Source organism: Puma concolor, chromosome A3 (genome assembly GCF_028749965.1).
Source record: "Puma concolor isolate L17-30 chromosome A3, mPumCon1.1.hap2, whole genome shotgun sequence".
NCBI lineage: Eukaryota > Metazoa > Chordata > Mammalia > Carnivora > Felidae > Puma > Puma concolor.
The window spans coordinates 66841917-66860175 of NC_141669.1; the positions used below are offsets into that span (position 1 = coordinate 66841917).

The 18259-nt window shown below is 34.3% G+C and overlaps 1 protein-coding gene and 1 long non-coding RNA gene across 6 annotated transcripts in view; one reads left to right on the top strand and one right to left on the bottom strand.

Annotated features, from left to right (window-relative positions):
* PPP4R3B (protein phosphatase 4 regulatory subunit 3B) overlaps positions 1-18259 on the top strand; it is a 64133-nt gene that overhangs the window by 29486 nt on the left and 16388 nt on the right. For 3 of the 5 annotated variants that reach the window (XM_086701071.1, XM_025931981.2, XM_086701074.1), the window contains 4 exons: positions 677-793; positions 11558-11689; positions 12760-12862; positions 16272-16313. In XM_086701071.1, coding sequence (XP_086557197.1) covers positions 677-793; positions 11558-11689; positions 12760-12862; positions 16272-16313 — 394 coding nt within the window. The remainder of the gene's footprint in view (positions 1-676; positions 794-11557; positions 11690-12759; positions 12863-16271; positions 16314-18259) is intronic. The other 2 variants (XM_086701073.1, XM_086701072.1) reach the window with 1 other exon arrangement.
* LOC147582519 (uncharacterized) lies at positions 5091-8249 on the bottom strand. The gene is made up of 2 exons (XR_015249222.1): positions 5669-8249; positions 5091-5398 (listed from the first exon to the last, which is right to left on the bottom strand). It is a non-coding gene; the product is annotated as an uncharacterized LOC147582519 (long non-coding RNA).

The window sequence follows — 18259 nt, forward strand, 5'->3', positions numbered from 1 at the left end:
GGATTATTTATTATGAAAATAGTTTTTAATTTCATGTGGTTCCTGAAAAGGGTGTTGGACACCTCACCAGGATTCCCTGGACAGCACTTGGAGAACTGCTGAGTTAGGGAATATGTTCAGAATCACTTGGAAGATTTTGTAACTTACGAGTCATATATCCTTCATGTTATGGATCAGTACCTTAGAAAACTAAGTTGTGGAAAAAGAGTGAAAATACCCAGTATTTTCAAAAGCATCCTCTATTAGGAGAGTCATAAAAGAATCAGTTACTAAGGAGTAACTGGCAAATAAATCCAGGACCAAAGATGGATTCTGGAAAGTTATAGAGTCTTAACCAGGTAACATCATTCACATTTTGCATATATTTAAATCAAAAAAAATGTCTGTACAGTATTTATAAAGTATTTCTTTATAATCCCATGTTGATTCTTACATTTAAATTCCCTGAATATTTATCTTCGTGGTGGTAAAAACTGGCACAAACTAATCATTGAGCTGCTTAAAAGTTTTTTATATTTGTAAAATAAAAGGAAGTATAGGATGGAGAGATTATACATTTTGAATCCAGTCCAATGTCTAATTCCAAAAAGTTGGTGTGTATAGATTTGGGAAAGAAAAGGAACACAGCACAGTTTTTGTTAACAGTCTCTAAGTAACCTAATTTTCCTTTTATTAGGGCATGGATGATTTGCAAGTTAGATCAGCAGCTACAGATATATTTTCTTATCTAGTAGAGTTTAGTCCATCTATGGTCCGAGAATTTGTAATGCAAGAAGCCCAGCAGAGTGATGATGTAAGTAATAATGCTGTGATTATATGTGAATTACCTGTAGAGTAGTGTTGGCATACTATTGAGAGAAAAGGTTTAACTACAGTCTTAATCTTCAGTGAAGCAAAATAGTAGATTTCTGATCATTTGTGACATTAGCAAGCCCAGAATATGTGGCATTTGATTTATTTTACAAACTGTATTCAAACTCGTATTGAGATAAATATATTACAACAGAATCGAATTATTTAAAAAAGTTCAAGTGCTAATGAGGTATAATTTCAAACCTTTAGCTCAGACACTTACATGGTAAAACTAGCAAATTGTTTTCCCTTGTTTAAATGTGTCTTTTTTTTTTTCCATGTGAATGAATGTTTAATGAGACCAATGTGTTTTCCCACTATGGAAATACTTAAACTTTCCCTTTAAACTGTTTAAGAACGAAATGAACATAGAACTATAATTTAAAGTAGTCTTTCTCATATCAAATATGTTTTAGTATTAAGAAGAAAATGAATATAATTATGTTCCTTCTTAAAGAAGATTTTGATTCCCATTGTATGATTTCTCATTGCATGAGTTACTTTTGAATTAAAATACAGTTGCTGTTTTGTGTTTAATCTTTTAATTTCTCCTTAGATTTTTACATTCTTTGTTAGATATTTCCAGGGTATTTCTTTTTAAAGTCATTTTATTTTAGAATCAGTTTGAGCTAATGCTACAGTTTTAGGCAGTAGAAGAAAGAGGAAAAAATCTTTAAGTATATTTTAAGGTTTTTTTTTATTAAACCCAAAAGGTGTTAAATCTGACTTTAAAGAAAGTCAGATACCTAGTTTATTAGTTTATAATCTCACTATTGGTATGTGTATCTTAGTGCCAGCTTTACAGAAAGTAACTCTGAAATTAACACTCTTAATTGCTGCATCCTCAGTGATATGCATTGATTAAGGACATCCATCATAAAATCTCTTCAGACGAAGAGAATAATAAACTAATTTTTAGGATTCTTTACCCTGAAAGTTTTTGTTTTCTTTAGAAATTCTTCCTTGTTTACATTTAATTGATGGATGAGACTTAGAGAAGCACTTACTGATTTTTAACTATGAAAAGTCCCTTTCTCAGTTTTTCATGTTGATAGAATCCTAATCTTTAAGGTCTTTCATTTCTCCAAATTTTCTGAGATCTAGCAGTTTAACAGTTTAAAAATGTGTTGCCTTCAAATAGTTTAGTTAGCCCACAAAAGAGAATAGATTTCTCTCTTTTTTTTTTTTCCTTCAAAATTGAGGATTCTACAATTCTACATTGGGTTCCTGGTAACCTTTAAAAAGAGAAGACTTAAACTGTGTATTTGGTGGGCAGTTGATATTTTGATGGCCTTTTAAAATAAATGCACAGCATTCAAACTTTTCTTTCCAGTATTATGGAGCAGATTTCGTTTTAGAACTTGGATTACATATTAAAATATGTGTTGAGACACAGGAAAATTAACATTTTTTACCATAGTCATTATTTCTAAGCTAGAAGGATAGATTTAGTGATAATTGCTGTCTTTTTATTCTGCCACAGATTTCACATATTTTTATGTTAATGCCCTCCGAAACATTTAGTAAAACTTATTTTAGGATATGACTGGGTAAGTAATCCAGCTATTATTCAACCACTTATTTTGGCAGGTATTTGCATTGTATTTCTCACTTAGGAGTATATTCATATTGTTAATTTTTTTAGGTATGATAATAGCATTGAGTTTTTTTTTTTCTTCTCAAGAGTCCTTATCTTGTAAAGATTTATACTGAAATACTTAATTATATATGAGGAATTTACTTTAAAATAATTCTGGGAGATATAATTTGCCTTAATAAAGTTAAAAATACATAAGCTAATGTCTTAGAATTAACTGTTCAATATATTTTTTTTTTAATGAAGAGCTATTTTTGCATTCTTCTAACATGTCAGAATGGATTAAAAGAAGTATTATTTCTCTAATACATGCAGGCCTTCAAGTTGCAGAACAAATTTCACATGCATTTTTTTCTAATAATTCTTACATTCACATTAAAAAAAAAATGTTTCCACAATATCCATCAGTTATTTTTATTCTACTTCAGAATAATGTTCCCACTCCTGTCATTCTTTTTTTCTTGTTTACTATATTCATGGAATCTAAGATACATGGATGCTAATATTTTTTTATCTTACCAGAGAGTGCTAGTGGAAAATATTTATTTGACTTTGTCATGGTTGCTACTTGGCTGATAGTGACTGTCTAATACCGTGGATTATAAAATGTATTTCAATATCATACTTTAAAAACCAGTATGTGCTTCTAAGAATAGTGTGAGGTTGAAGTGTGGTAATGAAACCAATGAGGATATCATTTCTCTAAAACTTTGATTTAGAAATTATTAAAACCTTGAAAAAGTCTCCCTGAAACCTTGGTTAAATTCACTTCAATGTTGGTCTTTAGGTGAAGGATAGCAAAATTTTCTTAAAAGGCCAAAACATAAATATGACTTGGTGGGCCTTATGGGCTCTGTTGCAGACTCAGCCTTGCCGTTGTAGTATGAACTGTCTGTAGATGGTTTGAAAACGAATAGTATAGCTGTATTCTAGTAAATGTTTTACTGTAAAAATTTATTTTCAAAGTAGGCAACGAGCAAAGTAGTTTTGTAGTTTGCCAACCCCTGACTTACACCCCTTTCTTCGAATATTGTAGGTCAGTGATGGTGGCATTTAAAGGCTGACTCTGAATTGAAGGTTACAAATGCAGAAGCTTCTATGGCAGTGTAAAAAGAAGTAAAAATAGGGGCGCCTGGGTGGCGCAGTCGGTTAAGCGTCCGACTTCAGCCAGGTCACGATCTCGCGGTCCGTGAGTTTGAGCCCCGCGTCAGGCTCTGGGCTGATGGCTCGGAGCCTGGAGCCTGTTTCCGATTCTGTGTCTCCCTCTCTCTCTGCCCCTCCCCCGTTCATGCTCTGTCTCTCTCTGTCCCAAAAATAAATAAATGTTGAAAAAAAAAAAAATTTAAAAAAAAAAAAAAAAAAAAAAGAAGTAAAAATAAAAAAGAAAAGAAAAGAAAAAAGACCATAGGAATAAGCAGGTTTTAATGGGAGGGAGTCACTGGGCCCTCTTAATTAAAACTGTAAGTTTAAGGGGGAGCAGATTTAAAAAAAATGTGTATCTATAAATTTAAGACGGTGTTCTCTTGAATAGATTTTGGTGCTCCAAGATTGATACATATTCACTGGAGTTACTATATAATGGTTTATTTGTGCATCAGGTCATCATTTAGATTTTGAAGAAGGAATTTTCCAGTAGTTTTTTTTGTTTTTGTTTTTGTTTTTGTTTTGTTTTACATCTTCATTATTTTGCTGCACTTGTTTGAGCATGAGTTTTTTGTTTTTTGTTTTTTCCTAGCCTAATAAATGCCATTGTTGGAGAAGCAGATTTAGGAAAAATGGATTTGTACTCACAGTATTTTAATGCCAGTAAAGAACTCTAGCAAACAGAAACTAGACAATTCAACTCTAGCTGTCTTGAATTTTGAAAGAGTCATCCAGCTTACAGTGATTTTCTGTTCCCTTTGTTCTGCCTTTGGAGAAATAATGGGCCTTGGTGGGAAAGTTAATAAGGGAGAGTTAATAAGGTCACTTAGATAGCTACTTATTGGCTATACCCCAGTTAGAGAGACTGGGTCCTTTGATTCAGCTATTCCTTCTGTTCACCAGGGCTTGCTCTATTGTATTAAGAAATGAAACATGCCTTACAGACAACTTACAATGTTGGTAATACTTTTAGTTAATTGATGAATGTTCAACCATTCATTCTTTTGCCTAGGAGCTATTTGTTCATTGTTTCTGAAAGATACTGTTACTTTTGAGTGGATACAGTCATGCACTGCAGTAGACTAATTTTAATTGTTTACAGAGATGGGTATACCTCTGGAATAAGACTGTCTAGCTGTTGTATACTGCTCTGTGAGACAGAATCTCTAAATCTGTGGTTAATTCTAATACTATAGAAATTGATTTTTACTTAGTTTGGCAGAATCCCGTAATATAATAAAATAATAATAATAGAACCTAACCTGTATCATAAGGCTTTTTTTCCCCTGCCTCTCAGTGTCTTTCACTGCCTGATCTATTACCACTTGTAGCTTCATATATTTTGTCCAGCTTTTTGTTGTTGTTCCAGGTAAAAGACAAAAATTTAGTTCCTATCACTCCATCTTGACCAAAAGCAGAAGTCTGGTTTTGTTTTTATTTTCAGAGCAAACTTTAGTGCAAAAGTCTGGCCCTTATCACAGAATTGGAAAGTTTGTGGATTCATGTCTCTTCTGTGTTTTCTTTAATAAATTATTTTTGTTTCATTAAAGTGACACATGGTAGCATTAAAAAATAAACACATCTGACACAAGGATTCAGAAGCCAACTTGTTTTAAGACTTTTCATTGTATGTGGCAGTTAGTATTCTTGATTGTAAGAAATTCCCATATTTTGCCATTTTCTCCCCTGCATCTTTTGTTTTTTTGTCTAAGTGTGATTGTTTTTTTCCTTTTCTTTAACAATGAAACTGTAATAATCATTTTAAAGAGTACTCTCTAGTTTCTGTGATGATGGAAATGTTGAGACCTGTGACAGAAGAGGAGGATAAGGAGTTAATGTATTACTTAAAAATGGCTTTGGCTTCATATATCAGAAAAACCAGGAATGGCATCAGCAAGATGACAGAATAGGAAGTTCCAGGTCTCATCCCCACAACAGAAACCAGTTTAACAACCATTAACAGATAAGAATGCCTCCATGAGACTTCCAGAGTCCAAGTTAAAGGTTGTAGCATTTTAGTGGAGCACGGAAATTAGAAAAGATGCATTGGAAAGAGTAAGAACTGTTTCACTTTACCATTGTCACTTCTCAACATAGCACAGCACCAGAAGAGATCCTCTGGGCCTCTCTGGGGAAAGGGAGAGCAAAGTGAGTGAGAGTCTGACATCCCCAGCCTTTCAGAACATTACCCATGAAGGTCATTTCTTTCATGTCCTACCCAGATTACTGAAGAATCACCCCACAATAGCTAAGAACAAAGAAAAGGAGCAGGGGCTCTCAACATTACCATACAGATGTCAGTAACTGGTCCATTACCCGAGTAATGAACTCCATCAGCTGACCCAGCCAAAATCTCTGGCTAGGCTGACTAGTGAAGAACTTTCCCTGCCAAAGCCAGTCTGCAAAGACTGAAAGAAATAACTACTTCTTTAGATGGGCAGACATTAGTGCAAGATTACAGCGATTAGGGAAACTTGATACCACCAAAGAAACAAAAAAAAGTTATGAATAATGGAAAACTGTGAACTGCCTGACAAATAATTCAAAATAATTGTCATAAAGAAGCTCGGTGAGCTGTAAGAGTACACAGAAAACTAAATGAAATCAGGAAGACAGTACATGAACAAAATGAGAGTTTAGCAAAGACAGAAACTATAAAAAAAGCAAAAGAAATTGTACAGCTGAAGAATAATACATTGACTAAACTGAAAAAAAGTAATAAACAGCTTCAGCAGCCAACTCAAGCAGATAACAAAAATCATACAACTCAAAGATAAGCCATTTTAAATTATCCAGTCAGAACCAAAAGAAAAAAGAATGAAAAATAGTGGAGGAAACTTGTATCAATTGTGGGACACTATAGAGAAAAACAGCATACACATTACGGGAACCTCAAAGGAGAAAAGAAAGGCAGAAAGCATATTTAAAGAAATAATGGCTAATACCATCAAGTCAGGAGAGAGATACGGTCATCCAGGTGCATGAAGTTTATATGTCCTCAAATAGATTCAACCCAAAGAAGTCTTCACGAAGGCACGTTACTATAGAACTGTCAAAAGTGATGGAGCAGCAAGACAAAAAAACACCTCTAATCACATACTTCGAGGAAACTCCCTAAGTCTCAGCAAATTTCTCAGCAAAAACCATGGAAGTCAGGAGAAAGTAAGGTGATATATTCAAAGTGCTGAAAGAAAAAACTGCTGAGAATACTTTACCTGGCATTACTAGACCTGCCTTACAAGACATGCTACAGAGAGTTCTTTTTTTTTCCCCCAGTTTTTGTTTATTTGAGAGAGAGAGTGCACATGCACACAACCAGTGGGGGGCGGGGAGAGATGGAGAGAGAAGAGAATCCCAAGCAGGGTCCGTGCTATCAGGTCAAAGCTTGACATGGGTCTTGATCTCACAAACTGTGAGATCGTGACCTGAGCCGAAATCAAGAGTTGAATGGTTAACTGATTGAGCCACCCAGATGCCCCTAAAAGGAGTTGAAATGAAAGAAAGAACACTAAACAACTACAAGAAAGCATATGAAAGTGTAAATATCACTGGTGAAGGTAAATAATGTAGATAAATACAGAATAATACTCTATTGGTGTTCTATAAATCAGTTTTAACCCTAGTATAAAAGGTAAAAGACAAAATATTAAGAATAACTGTATTTATAGTTTATAGTTTATATCTATTTTTAATAGCTACACAATATGGAAAAAATAGATTCTGATGTCAATTTCATAGTATGTGGATTGGGAGTAAAAGTGTAGAATTTGTTTGCAATTGCTGGTGAGATGTTAATATTCAGAATAAGGAATTCCAGCAATTCAGTAGGGAAAAAATCAACCCAGTTTGAAAACAGGCAAAAGAGCTGAATAGGTATTTCTCCAAAGTACACATACATCTTTTAGAATGGCTGTTACCAAAAAATAAAAAGATAAAAAGTCTTCACAAGGATATGGAGAAAGGACCCTCTTGTATACTGATGATGAGGATATATTGGTGCTGCCATCAGAAAACAGTATGGAAGTTCCTCTAAAAATCAAAGTAGACTACTATATGATCGAGCAATCTTGCTTCTGTATATAAATCCAAAAGATCTTGAAGAGATACCTGCACTCCCATGTTCAGTGCAGCACTATTCACAATAATCAAGATATGTAAGCAACCTAAGTGTCCATCTGCAGATGAATGGATAAAGAAAACTTGTTATACATGTACAGTTGAACATTATTCAGTTTTAACAAAAACAAGAAATCCTGCCATTTTTGACAACTTGGATGAACCCCAGTGAACACTTTGCCAAGTGAAATAAGCCAGACACAGAAGGAAAAATACATGATACACCTTGTATGAGGAATAAAAAATAAACTTGAATCAGAGACTATAAATGGTGCTTGCCAGTGGATGTGGAAGGTATTAATCAAAGGGAATAGAATTTATACAGGATGAGTAAGTCCCAGAGACCTACTGCACAGCATAGTACCTATAATTAAGAATATTATATACTTTGGGGCGCCTGGGTGGCGCAGTCGGTTAAGCTTCCGACTTCAGCCAGGTCACGATCTCGCGGTCCGTGAGTTCGAGCCCCGCATCGGGCTCTGGGCTGATGGCTCAGAGCCTGGAGCCTGCTTCCGATTCTGTGTCTCCCTCTCTCTCTGCCCCTCCCCCGTTCATGCTCTGTCTCTCTCTGTCCCAAAAATAAAAAATTTAAAAAAAAAAAAACGTTGAAAAAAAAAAGAATATTATATACTTAAAATTTTGCCAAGAGAGTAGATATTATGTTAAATGTTGTGTTTTCATCATACAAAAAAAGAAAACCCAACTTAAAATAGTTTTACTTAATAAAGGTTTTATTTTGTTAATGTCACAATAAGTTGAGAAGCAACTCCAAGATGCCCTTAGATCCCCATCTCGTTATGCCCAATCACTTTCATCTTCTGAGCCGGTCATTCTCATTTTCTGGTTTTAATGTCTGTTACTTTGAGGTTGTAAGATTACTATTGCACCTCCAGGCAAGAAGAATATGAAAGCAGAGGGCAGAGTAATGGAGAAGGCTAGATAGCTTTTGTGTTTCATTTTAAAGCACTTTCCTGGAGGTTCCAGTTAGCAATTCTACTTGGATTTCTTTGGCCAAAAGTGAATTTTCCTTGGCAATGAAGGATGCTGGGAAATAGTGTTTTATTTAGCTAAGTACATTGCCTCTCTGAACAAAATTTGGGCTCTGCTAACAAAACAAAGAGTAGAGACTAAGTTGGCATCTCCTAGTATCAACTGCAGTCTACCTCTATACCTACCTAACATTTATATACATTTTTCTTTCCTCATCCACCCTTCCCTCAAGGGAGACAAATCAAGTTTCCATTCACTTTTGTGTCCAGTGCCACATCCAGAGTATTTGGGTATTACATAGTCCTTCAGGTCCAGATAAGGCTCCTAGTGTTTCAATGACCTATAAACAAAAAGATAATTTATCGCCCCCAACATCAAAACTAAACTGCTTTTGTTTGGAAAAGGGAGAACATACATACAGCAGTCGTTCATTCACAACTGTGATGCATTGGTCCATCAGTTATTTGTTGAATAAGAATAGCAATAGCTCAGACTTCTTAACCAAACCAGCTGTCTCTGAAAAATCTCCCTTGCCTGTTTTCTTCCAAAGCCTTTCTTCTCTCAGGACATGATCAGCTGTGGCTACATCTGGGATGGGCAGTAGAGGATGCCTTTCTTCCAAGCATCTGTATAATCTTCATAGCTTACTTTCTGTTGGTATGAATTCTCTGGCCCAGTGGTGGTCTTAAGAGATTGAACAGTCATGGACTGTTCTTTATTTTAAAGCTTTCTTGACAGTTAAGCTTCCTCAACTATTTAGTAGGCTTCCAAACTATTTGCTTCTTATGGATTCTGAAGATCTTACACCAAGCATAATCTTTAAACCTAGAGATTGCAATTTATCTACTGACCTCTGTGCCCTTCCTAGGTGAAGTTTCAGTATCTTAAAACATTCTGAAGATAGCATTCAGTGGTGCATATACCTGTCTCTAGCAGGGAGGTCTTATAGGCCTTTGAGAAAGGCAGTTCTTTTCTTATCTCCTAAAAGGGCTATAGTTCTCTATAGCCATCTGTTTCTCTATGAAATATATAAATTGGCTTTTTTCACCTCCACAAGTCACTAAATTATGTGACTCAGAGTTTGGCATTGATATTGATGGAAGCAGGATTTGTGAGACATTGCATGTAAGAGAGAAGAGCAGAAAGTTTGAAGACTATTTTAAAATGACATTTCAGTGTATGAACTATACCATAAGAAGTCTTTCTTGCCACTGTGGTTTCATTTAGATGTAACTTAAATTCATCATTTATGATTTTTGTGTGTGTCAAGTTTTAAATGAATGAATTTATGAAAGAAGATTGTATATAATTGAGCAAATTATCTGAGGCCCTAATTAACTGGTAGAATCCAATTTGTACATATTGACAGATTTAAAGTAAGTAAATACCATAGCATTGTTCTGAAGAAAGTTTATTAGCTGACACCTTTTTGTAGTATCTTGATATTTTACATGAGTTATGCTTTGCCGATCATATCAGAATAAGAGCAGCAGATTAATGTGTAATCTTTCCTTCTAATTGAAATGAGGCTTGGATCTGAATTTATTAATGTAGGTGTGTGAATTTTATTTCATAATAACTCTCTGAAGAGATTTTATTCTGTTCCTAATGCCATGACAATTGATTTATTGGTGTTCAAATTTTGAAACATGGTAGGGGTAGGGTTCTAATTTTTAGCAGTTCAGTTGCTGTGACATGGTTTTGTTGGTTCTTCGCTGAATTTAAGGAATTTTAAGGAACTTTACAGGGAAATATTTTTGGAAATCACAATATATTAAGTTTGAGAGGGGCTAGCAAAACAAAATAATAACAAAAAGTGCTTTATACTGAAGATTTCTTTTTATTATTTACAGAATTCTCCCAGTTTAAGTTCATCTTCATTCCACGCAGTTCCCTAGTTCATCTCCTTTAGTTACTACCTTTCTTCCCCCAGTTATAAACATATTCTCAGATCCACTGAGTTGATGTGAAAACTTTTTTCTTTGACATGAACAGTCGCTTTGTATTGTATTTTAATTCCCAAGATTTCTTAAAAATACATGCCAAAAGCAGATTTTGTATCTGCAGGCTGCTTTGTAGTTTCATAATCTAGATGCCAAAGCATGCAACTAATGTAACAACAAATCTGTGTAGCTTTAGATTATTATGTAACAGTGCACACCCACTTGCTTCTTGTGGAGAGTTGTACTGTTTTCCCCTTTTTTTGCCAGAAAGGATTTTCTCGTTAGAAGCTGAGACAATCAGGGCACCTGGGTGGCTCAGTCAATTAAGCGTCTGACTTCAGCTCAGGTCATGATCTCACAGTTAATGGCTTCAAGCTCTGCATTGGGCTCTGTGCTGACAGCTCAGAGCCTGGAGCTTGCTTCTAATTGTGTCTCCCTTTCTCTGCCCCTCTTCCACTGATGCTCTCTCTGCCTCAAAAATAAAAATGAACGTTAAAGAATTAAAAAAAAAAAGCTGAGACAATCTGTGTTTTAGGGTCACAAGATATGTTGTCTTACTAAACTTCTAAACTCATAACTGAGGCTGAAACCTAAAATGAGCATCTGTTAGAATTTCCAGTGAACAAGAATCACTGGTAAATTGTTTTGTTTCCCACTTCCCCTATACTGAGGTTATCATAAGCTGTAGTGTGCTCTGCTTTTTTTACTAGGTTTTTTCACTCATGTGTTTATAGAATGTTGAAAGATACTAGGTGCCTAAAAGTTTAAATATGTTTTGCAAAATATTAGGAATGTAAAAGCTTTAAAAAGTTTGTTTATTCTTTGTTTTTTTCTGTATAATTCTGATTTTATTCTTTCAGTTGGTATATTTGTCTTATCTCCAAACCAGGTCTAATGGAAATATGTTTTCTTTCAGGATATCCTTCTCATTAATGTAGTAATTGAACAAATGATCTGTGATACTGATCCTGAGCTAGGAGGTGCTGTTCAGTTAATGGGACTTCTTCGTACTCTAATTGATCCAGAGAACATGCTGGCTACAACTAATGTAAGAAATTATTCTGAGATAAAAATGTTTTAGTCTAGTCAGTTTTAAATGATTTTATGTATAATAAATTATGTATAAACATATAAATTATATGTAAATATAAAATATTTTAAAATTTGTACAATTTTGAAAAACAAGTATTTGTACACTTGGCATTCAAGTAGCAGTGACGGTCCTGTAGCAGTTTATTTTTGGCAAAATACAAGATTGTAATCTGCTAAAACCTTAGTAAAACTTTAGCCTTTCTATTTATGGCCCTTGGCCTCTCTTAAGTTCTTCAAAGTTAGCATACAACAGTGTGTATATATGTAGCACTGCTGAACTGTAAACAGTAAAATTGGCGAAAATGATAAGTTTTATGTTATGTGTTATTTAATCATATTAAAAATTAATATGTACTGAATGGTCTCAACCGCGTAGTAAGAGAGAAGTCATTAAAAAAAGACTTACAGAAATATTCCAAAATACTAGTAGTTGTCTCAAAATGTTGGGATGTTTTTTCTTTATAAAGTTCCCTCATATTTAGAGAATACGTATGTTGTATTTAAATCATGACTTATTTATGAGACCATTTGTGTAAAAAATAGTGGCCAAAATCAAAAGCATTATTTTCCAAATAATAAATTTAATTAAAAAAAATAGGTCTAAATTCTGCCCTGTTTCAGATGGCTTGATAAATCAATTTGGTGTTTTTTCATATTTGGATATGCTATGAAATCTGGAATTTCAAAGTTTAAGCAGTTAAGTTGCTCCTCCCACATTGCTTGATAGATATTCTTCATTGCATTGCAGATCACAAGCGTATTTGAAGAAAAATTCTTCTGAATAATTTTCCTCAGATAAACTTTTTATCATCATTTTCTTGGCTTTCATTTTAATTTAATAAGTAATATGAAATAGATTTGATTTTTTAGTACTGCACAATATCAAGTTGAACATAAAACTAGTTTTTTGCTGCTTTTGGGGTATCTTAAAGTATCTGTTATTTGTGTATGACCTGCATTAATTCTTAGAGACATTTTATTAATTAAAAGATAATAAAGTATTTTTTTTAATTCTGTATATTTCAGAAAACTGAAAAAAGTGAATTTCTAAATTTCTTCTACAACCATTGTATGCATGTTCTCACAGCACCACTTTTGACCAATACTTCAGAAGACAAGTGTGAAAAGGGTACGGTCTCTTACTTACCTGCTTATGGTTTCTGTTTTTGAAGACTACAATAAGTATTAAATCTACAACAAGATGTCCCCTCAGTGTTTTATATGTCAGGGAAATTAATACTGAAAAATTTTAACTGCAGTATAAAATCATGATTTCCCTTGTTTCAGAGTGTCTGTGTTAGAGAATGATACAGAAAATGTGGCAAAAAGCATTGCACCTTGAGGAAGAGATTTATAAACACCTAGCAAAAGGAGATTGTTCCCAGAGTTGTTAGAGTTAGTATCGAGAATAAGAGTAGACAGTATATTACCTATATTAGAAAATCCAAGGTTGATTAAAGCAGAGAACGGTTTAAATAAATTAACTATGTATGTGGCACCAGGGTGACCCAGTCTGGAAAGCGTCCTACTTTTGATTTTGGCTCAGGTCATGATCTCATGTTTTGTGAGATCGAGCCCTGCATTGGGCTCCGTGCAGACAGAACAGAGCCTGCTTGGGGTTCTCTCTCTCTCACTCTCTGTCTCTCAAAATAATTAATTAACATTAAAAAAAAATAAAGTTAAAAAAAAAACTCAGTCAACATTTATTCTTTTTTAATGTTTATTTTTATTTTGAGACACAGAGAGAAAGACAGCGGGAATACCAAGGGGGAAAATCCCAAGCAGGCTCTGCATTGTCAGCGCAGAGCCCAGCGTGGGACTTGATCTCATGAACCACAAGATCATGACCCGAGCCAAAATTAAGAGTTGGAGGCTTAACCAGCTGAGCCACCCATGCACCCTTGTAAATATTTATTCTAAATTCTGACTCATTTGCTGATATTTTGTAGAGGGGCAAGCCTTTTTTTTAATGTACTTTTTAACATATTTCCATGTCCTCTATCACACATAAACTACACCTGTGATTCATCAGCTACAACTTCTGGTTTTTCTACTTCTACTGTATTCAGCTTAGCCATAGATACTACATTTTTATGCTATTACATCAGTCTGCAGTATTTAAATTATGTATTCATACTGCCAAAAATAACTAGCATAAACAAAGGACTTTTTGATAAGCATACAACTCATCTGGTGAAATGAGAAATAGGGGGGACACATTCAATGAGTCAGTTAAGAAGTAAGTGAAAGAGAGTGTTAAGTAATAAAATTGTGAACTGGGCACACCTTACATAATACCATCAATTCAATTTCTGAGTGTCTATCCTAGGGAACACTTATTTATTTGTTTTTATTTAAATTTGAGTTAGATAATATACAGTGCAGTTGTGGTTTCAGGAGTAGAATTCAGTGATTCATCATATACAATACCCAGTGCTTATCACAAGTGCCCTCCTTAATGCCCATCACCCATCTAGCCCATCCCCGACCTTCCTCCCTCCATCAACCCTCCATTCTTCATTGTTAAGAATCTCTTGTGGTTTGTTTCCCCCCTCCTCTTTTTTTCCCCCTTCTCATATAGCCATCTGTTTTGTCTCTTAAATTCCACGTATCAGTGAAATCATATGGTATTTTTCTCTGATTGACTTATTTCACTTAGCATAATACATTCTAATTCTGGCTCCATCCAGGTCATTACAAATGGTAAGATTTCATTCTTTTTGATGGCTGAGTAATGTTCTATCATGTAGATAATTGATACAGATATATAGACACAGATACACACATGCACACACACACACCACATCTTCTTTATCCATTCATCAGTCCGTGGACATTTAGTAATGTTAATAATGCTGCTATAATCATTAGAGTGCATGTACCCCTTTGAATCTATAGTTCTGTATCCTTTGGGTAAATACCTAGAAGTGCAATTACTGGATCCTAGGGTAGTTCTATATTTAGTTTTTTGAGGAACTTGTATACTGCTCTCCAGAATGGCTGTACCAATTTGCACTCCCACCAACAGTGCAGGAGGTTCCCCTTTCTCATGCTTGCCAGCACCTGTTTCTTGTGGTGTTAATGTAAGCCATTCTGACATGAGCGAGGTAGTATCTCATTGTGGCTTTGATTTGTATTTCCCTAGGGAACATTTATGCATGTGCATGACAGGTACATGTTGGTGCCTTGCTCATGGTAGGAAAATGAAGAATGTATGGTATATTCATATAATGGAATACTATATAGCAATTAAAATAATTGAATTTTGATCTATCATCTGACTAGTTCCCAAAAATATATAGTTGGTTAAAACATGTTGCAGAACATTTTCATGCAGAATGGTTTCATATGTATAAATTAAAATAAATTTTTAATCTTTATTTTAAAATACTTCCAGCCATGCAAAAATATTAGATAATTGTATAACAGACCCCCATATATTTCCTGTTGGCTTTATCAAAACTAACTTGACATATTTTTCCAAATATTTTCGAAAAGAAAATAAATTACAGATTTGTTGGAGTTTCCTGTTCTCCCCACATTCTGATTTCTCCCCCATCCCTCAAGAAATGCTAAATTTGAAGTTTATCACCCCATGTCTGTTTATATTATTATGACATGTATAATGTATTATTTTTCATGTTTTCAAACTTGATAAGAATTGATTTCTGTTTTTCATATTCTGCAATTTTTTTCTTTTACTCAGTGCTTTTTAGAAATCTGTCCATATTGATAGCTAGAGTTCTTATTTTTAATCCCTACATAATATTCTCATATGAGTATGTTGTAATTTAACCTTTCTGCCTCTAATGTACATTTGTTTCCAGATTTTTTATCATACACAATGCTGTGCGATAGTCTTATTTTTTTCTACACAAATGTACTGTAAGCCATGTGCCTAGAAATCAGAACTTATAATGTCTTACTTATTTTCTCAAATTTCAAAGCATAAATGACTAATTGTTAACATATGTGTTATTCTGGAGTTGAAGAAACTCCTCCGTAGAGAGACCTGTCCTAATTGTTGGAGGATGGCTAAGAGAAGTAAAAGAAGTATCATTCTTTTCTCTGGTTGTAACCTCACCTTCTTTTATCAGAATATTTGTGATATTGTCTTTTAATAATTCCTCATCTGCACCCAATTCTGTAAACAATTGCAGATACAGGTATATTTGAAGCAACTAAATTTTTTAAATTGAAATATAATTGATACACAGTGCTACGTTGAAGAGTCTATACATTAAGCTGTGCTCCCCACAAGTTGTAGTTACCATCTGTCACCACACAGTGCTGTTACAGTACCATTAACTATGTTTCCTGTGCTGTACCTTTTATCCCTGTGACATACATTCCATAACTGGAACCTTATCTCCCTTTACTCATTTTGCCCACCCCCTTACCCTTTCCTCACAACTAATTCTTAATGGTTATTATCCAGGTAAAATGAGATTATGATCAAAGACATGCTTTGTATGTTGTAAAGTACTAGGAAAATGTGATCTAATTATTACTGAACTGACTTTAACTTTTTTTATTAGATAATATAGTTGGATCTAACAAGAACAGCACGATTTGCCCTGGTAAGTATAAATTCTTATTTTATGAACTAATACAAAGTGAAAGCTTTTTTTCCTCAGTATAATGCATTTATTTATACAAGGCTAGGAAAGGCATATTCTCAAACAAATGAAATTAAAAAAATATATTTCCTTTCTTCTTTATAATAAAGAAAAGGGTCCACTTTCTCCAATATAAAAGATAGAAAACCAGTTGGAATTTTTTGTTTTTGTAAATTTAGAGCTTATTTTCTGATATTTTTTTTGAGAAGATATCTGAAAATTGAGGATTTTAGTTCATTCTTATCTTTGAAATCCTAAGGCCAGTTAGGAACTAGTATTGATGACAACATTATGCTTAGGTATTGTTTATGAATGTGAGTGTAAACACTGTTGCTTCTGCTTGGAACATGCATAGCAGGTGTGGGGCTGGGAGTATGGAAAATCTGCTGTGTGCACCTAGCATCCTATCTTTTCTGCCAGGCTCATCAAAGGTCTAGGAGAGATTGGATTCAAGATATCATGAGTAATTTCATGTCCTAATTTGAGAATGTGAAAACAAGACATTTATTAACACTGCAGATCATTGTTACAAAATCTTTGTAAATAAAATTTGGGAATTGAGAGTTTAAGAGAGTTTGTTTTTTTAATGGTGAGGGACTAGTTCATATATTGGTTGTGGTGCTGGTTACACAGATTGCTCTGAAGCAAGTAAAACTCTTTACTTGCATTTAAAGTAGGAAGGATCTTTGAAATACCAGAACTGTATTTTGTATTTCTGTTTTAGTTTATTTATTTATTTTGAGGGTGGGGGAGGGGCAGAGAAAGGGAAAGAGAGAATGCCAAGCAGGCTCTGCACTCTCAGCACAGATCCAACACAGGACTTGATCACACAAACCATGAGATCATGACCTGAGCCAAAATCAAGAATCAGCCACTTAACCAACTGAACCAGCCACTTAAAAACTGAACAGGTGACCCAGTTTTTAATGGCTATTCTGTTATCAAACGAATGCTGATTTATTCCTGATAGGATCATAGTTGCATAAAATATTTATTTATAATTGTAATCTTCTTCAAAAATACAATAGTTGGACTAGATTTAGTCTGTAAAGCTGTAATTACAAAATTTCCTCACGGCTTAATATTTCTTGCCTAAAACATTTGTAATAGGTGTGGGTAATGGTTGACATGAGCCTTTGACATACATTCAATTTTGATGTTCAGGAAACAATTTGAAATCTCATGAATGTATACACCAAAGCCTCTTGAGGGAAAAAAAAACAGTGTACTTTATTTCAGTAGGCATTTCATGGATATCATGATTTGATGTTAAAATGATTATTGTTAAAAATAAATATTGATGTAATATTTTTCACTTGATGTTCAAATAGCCAAAAATGTCCTTTCCTTAAAGGTGTCTTTAAAGAAAGCATATTGGGCGCCTGGGTGGCTCAGTTGGTCGAGTGCCCTACTTCGGCTCAGGTCATGATCTCATGGTTCGTGAGTTTGAGCCCCGCGTCTGGCTTGCTCCTGTCAACACAGAGTCTGCTTCCGATCCTCTGTCCCCCCTGTGCCCCTCCCCCACTCATGAACGCACACTCGCTCTCTTTCTCTCAAAAATGAATTTTTAAAACATACTTATTTTACTGGGGAAATTTATATTGCACCATGTGATGGGCAAAAAGTTTGAGCTATTTACTGTGGACTCTCTTTATCGGTTAATTAATAGTAATAGCACATATTAAGGAAACACTACTAAGAAGATCTCAGTGCAATGACGGTTTTCTTATCATGTTTGTAGATTTTTATTTAGACTTTCTTTCCTCTTAATATTCATAAATATTTTATACAAGAGCCTTAGAAAGTATCCATTTAGTCAGTAAAACTGATAATACTTTTGGGGAGTCTGCTAATGAAAAAGTAAAAATCCGTAGCTTCTTTAATTGATATAAAAATGAGGAGCAAAT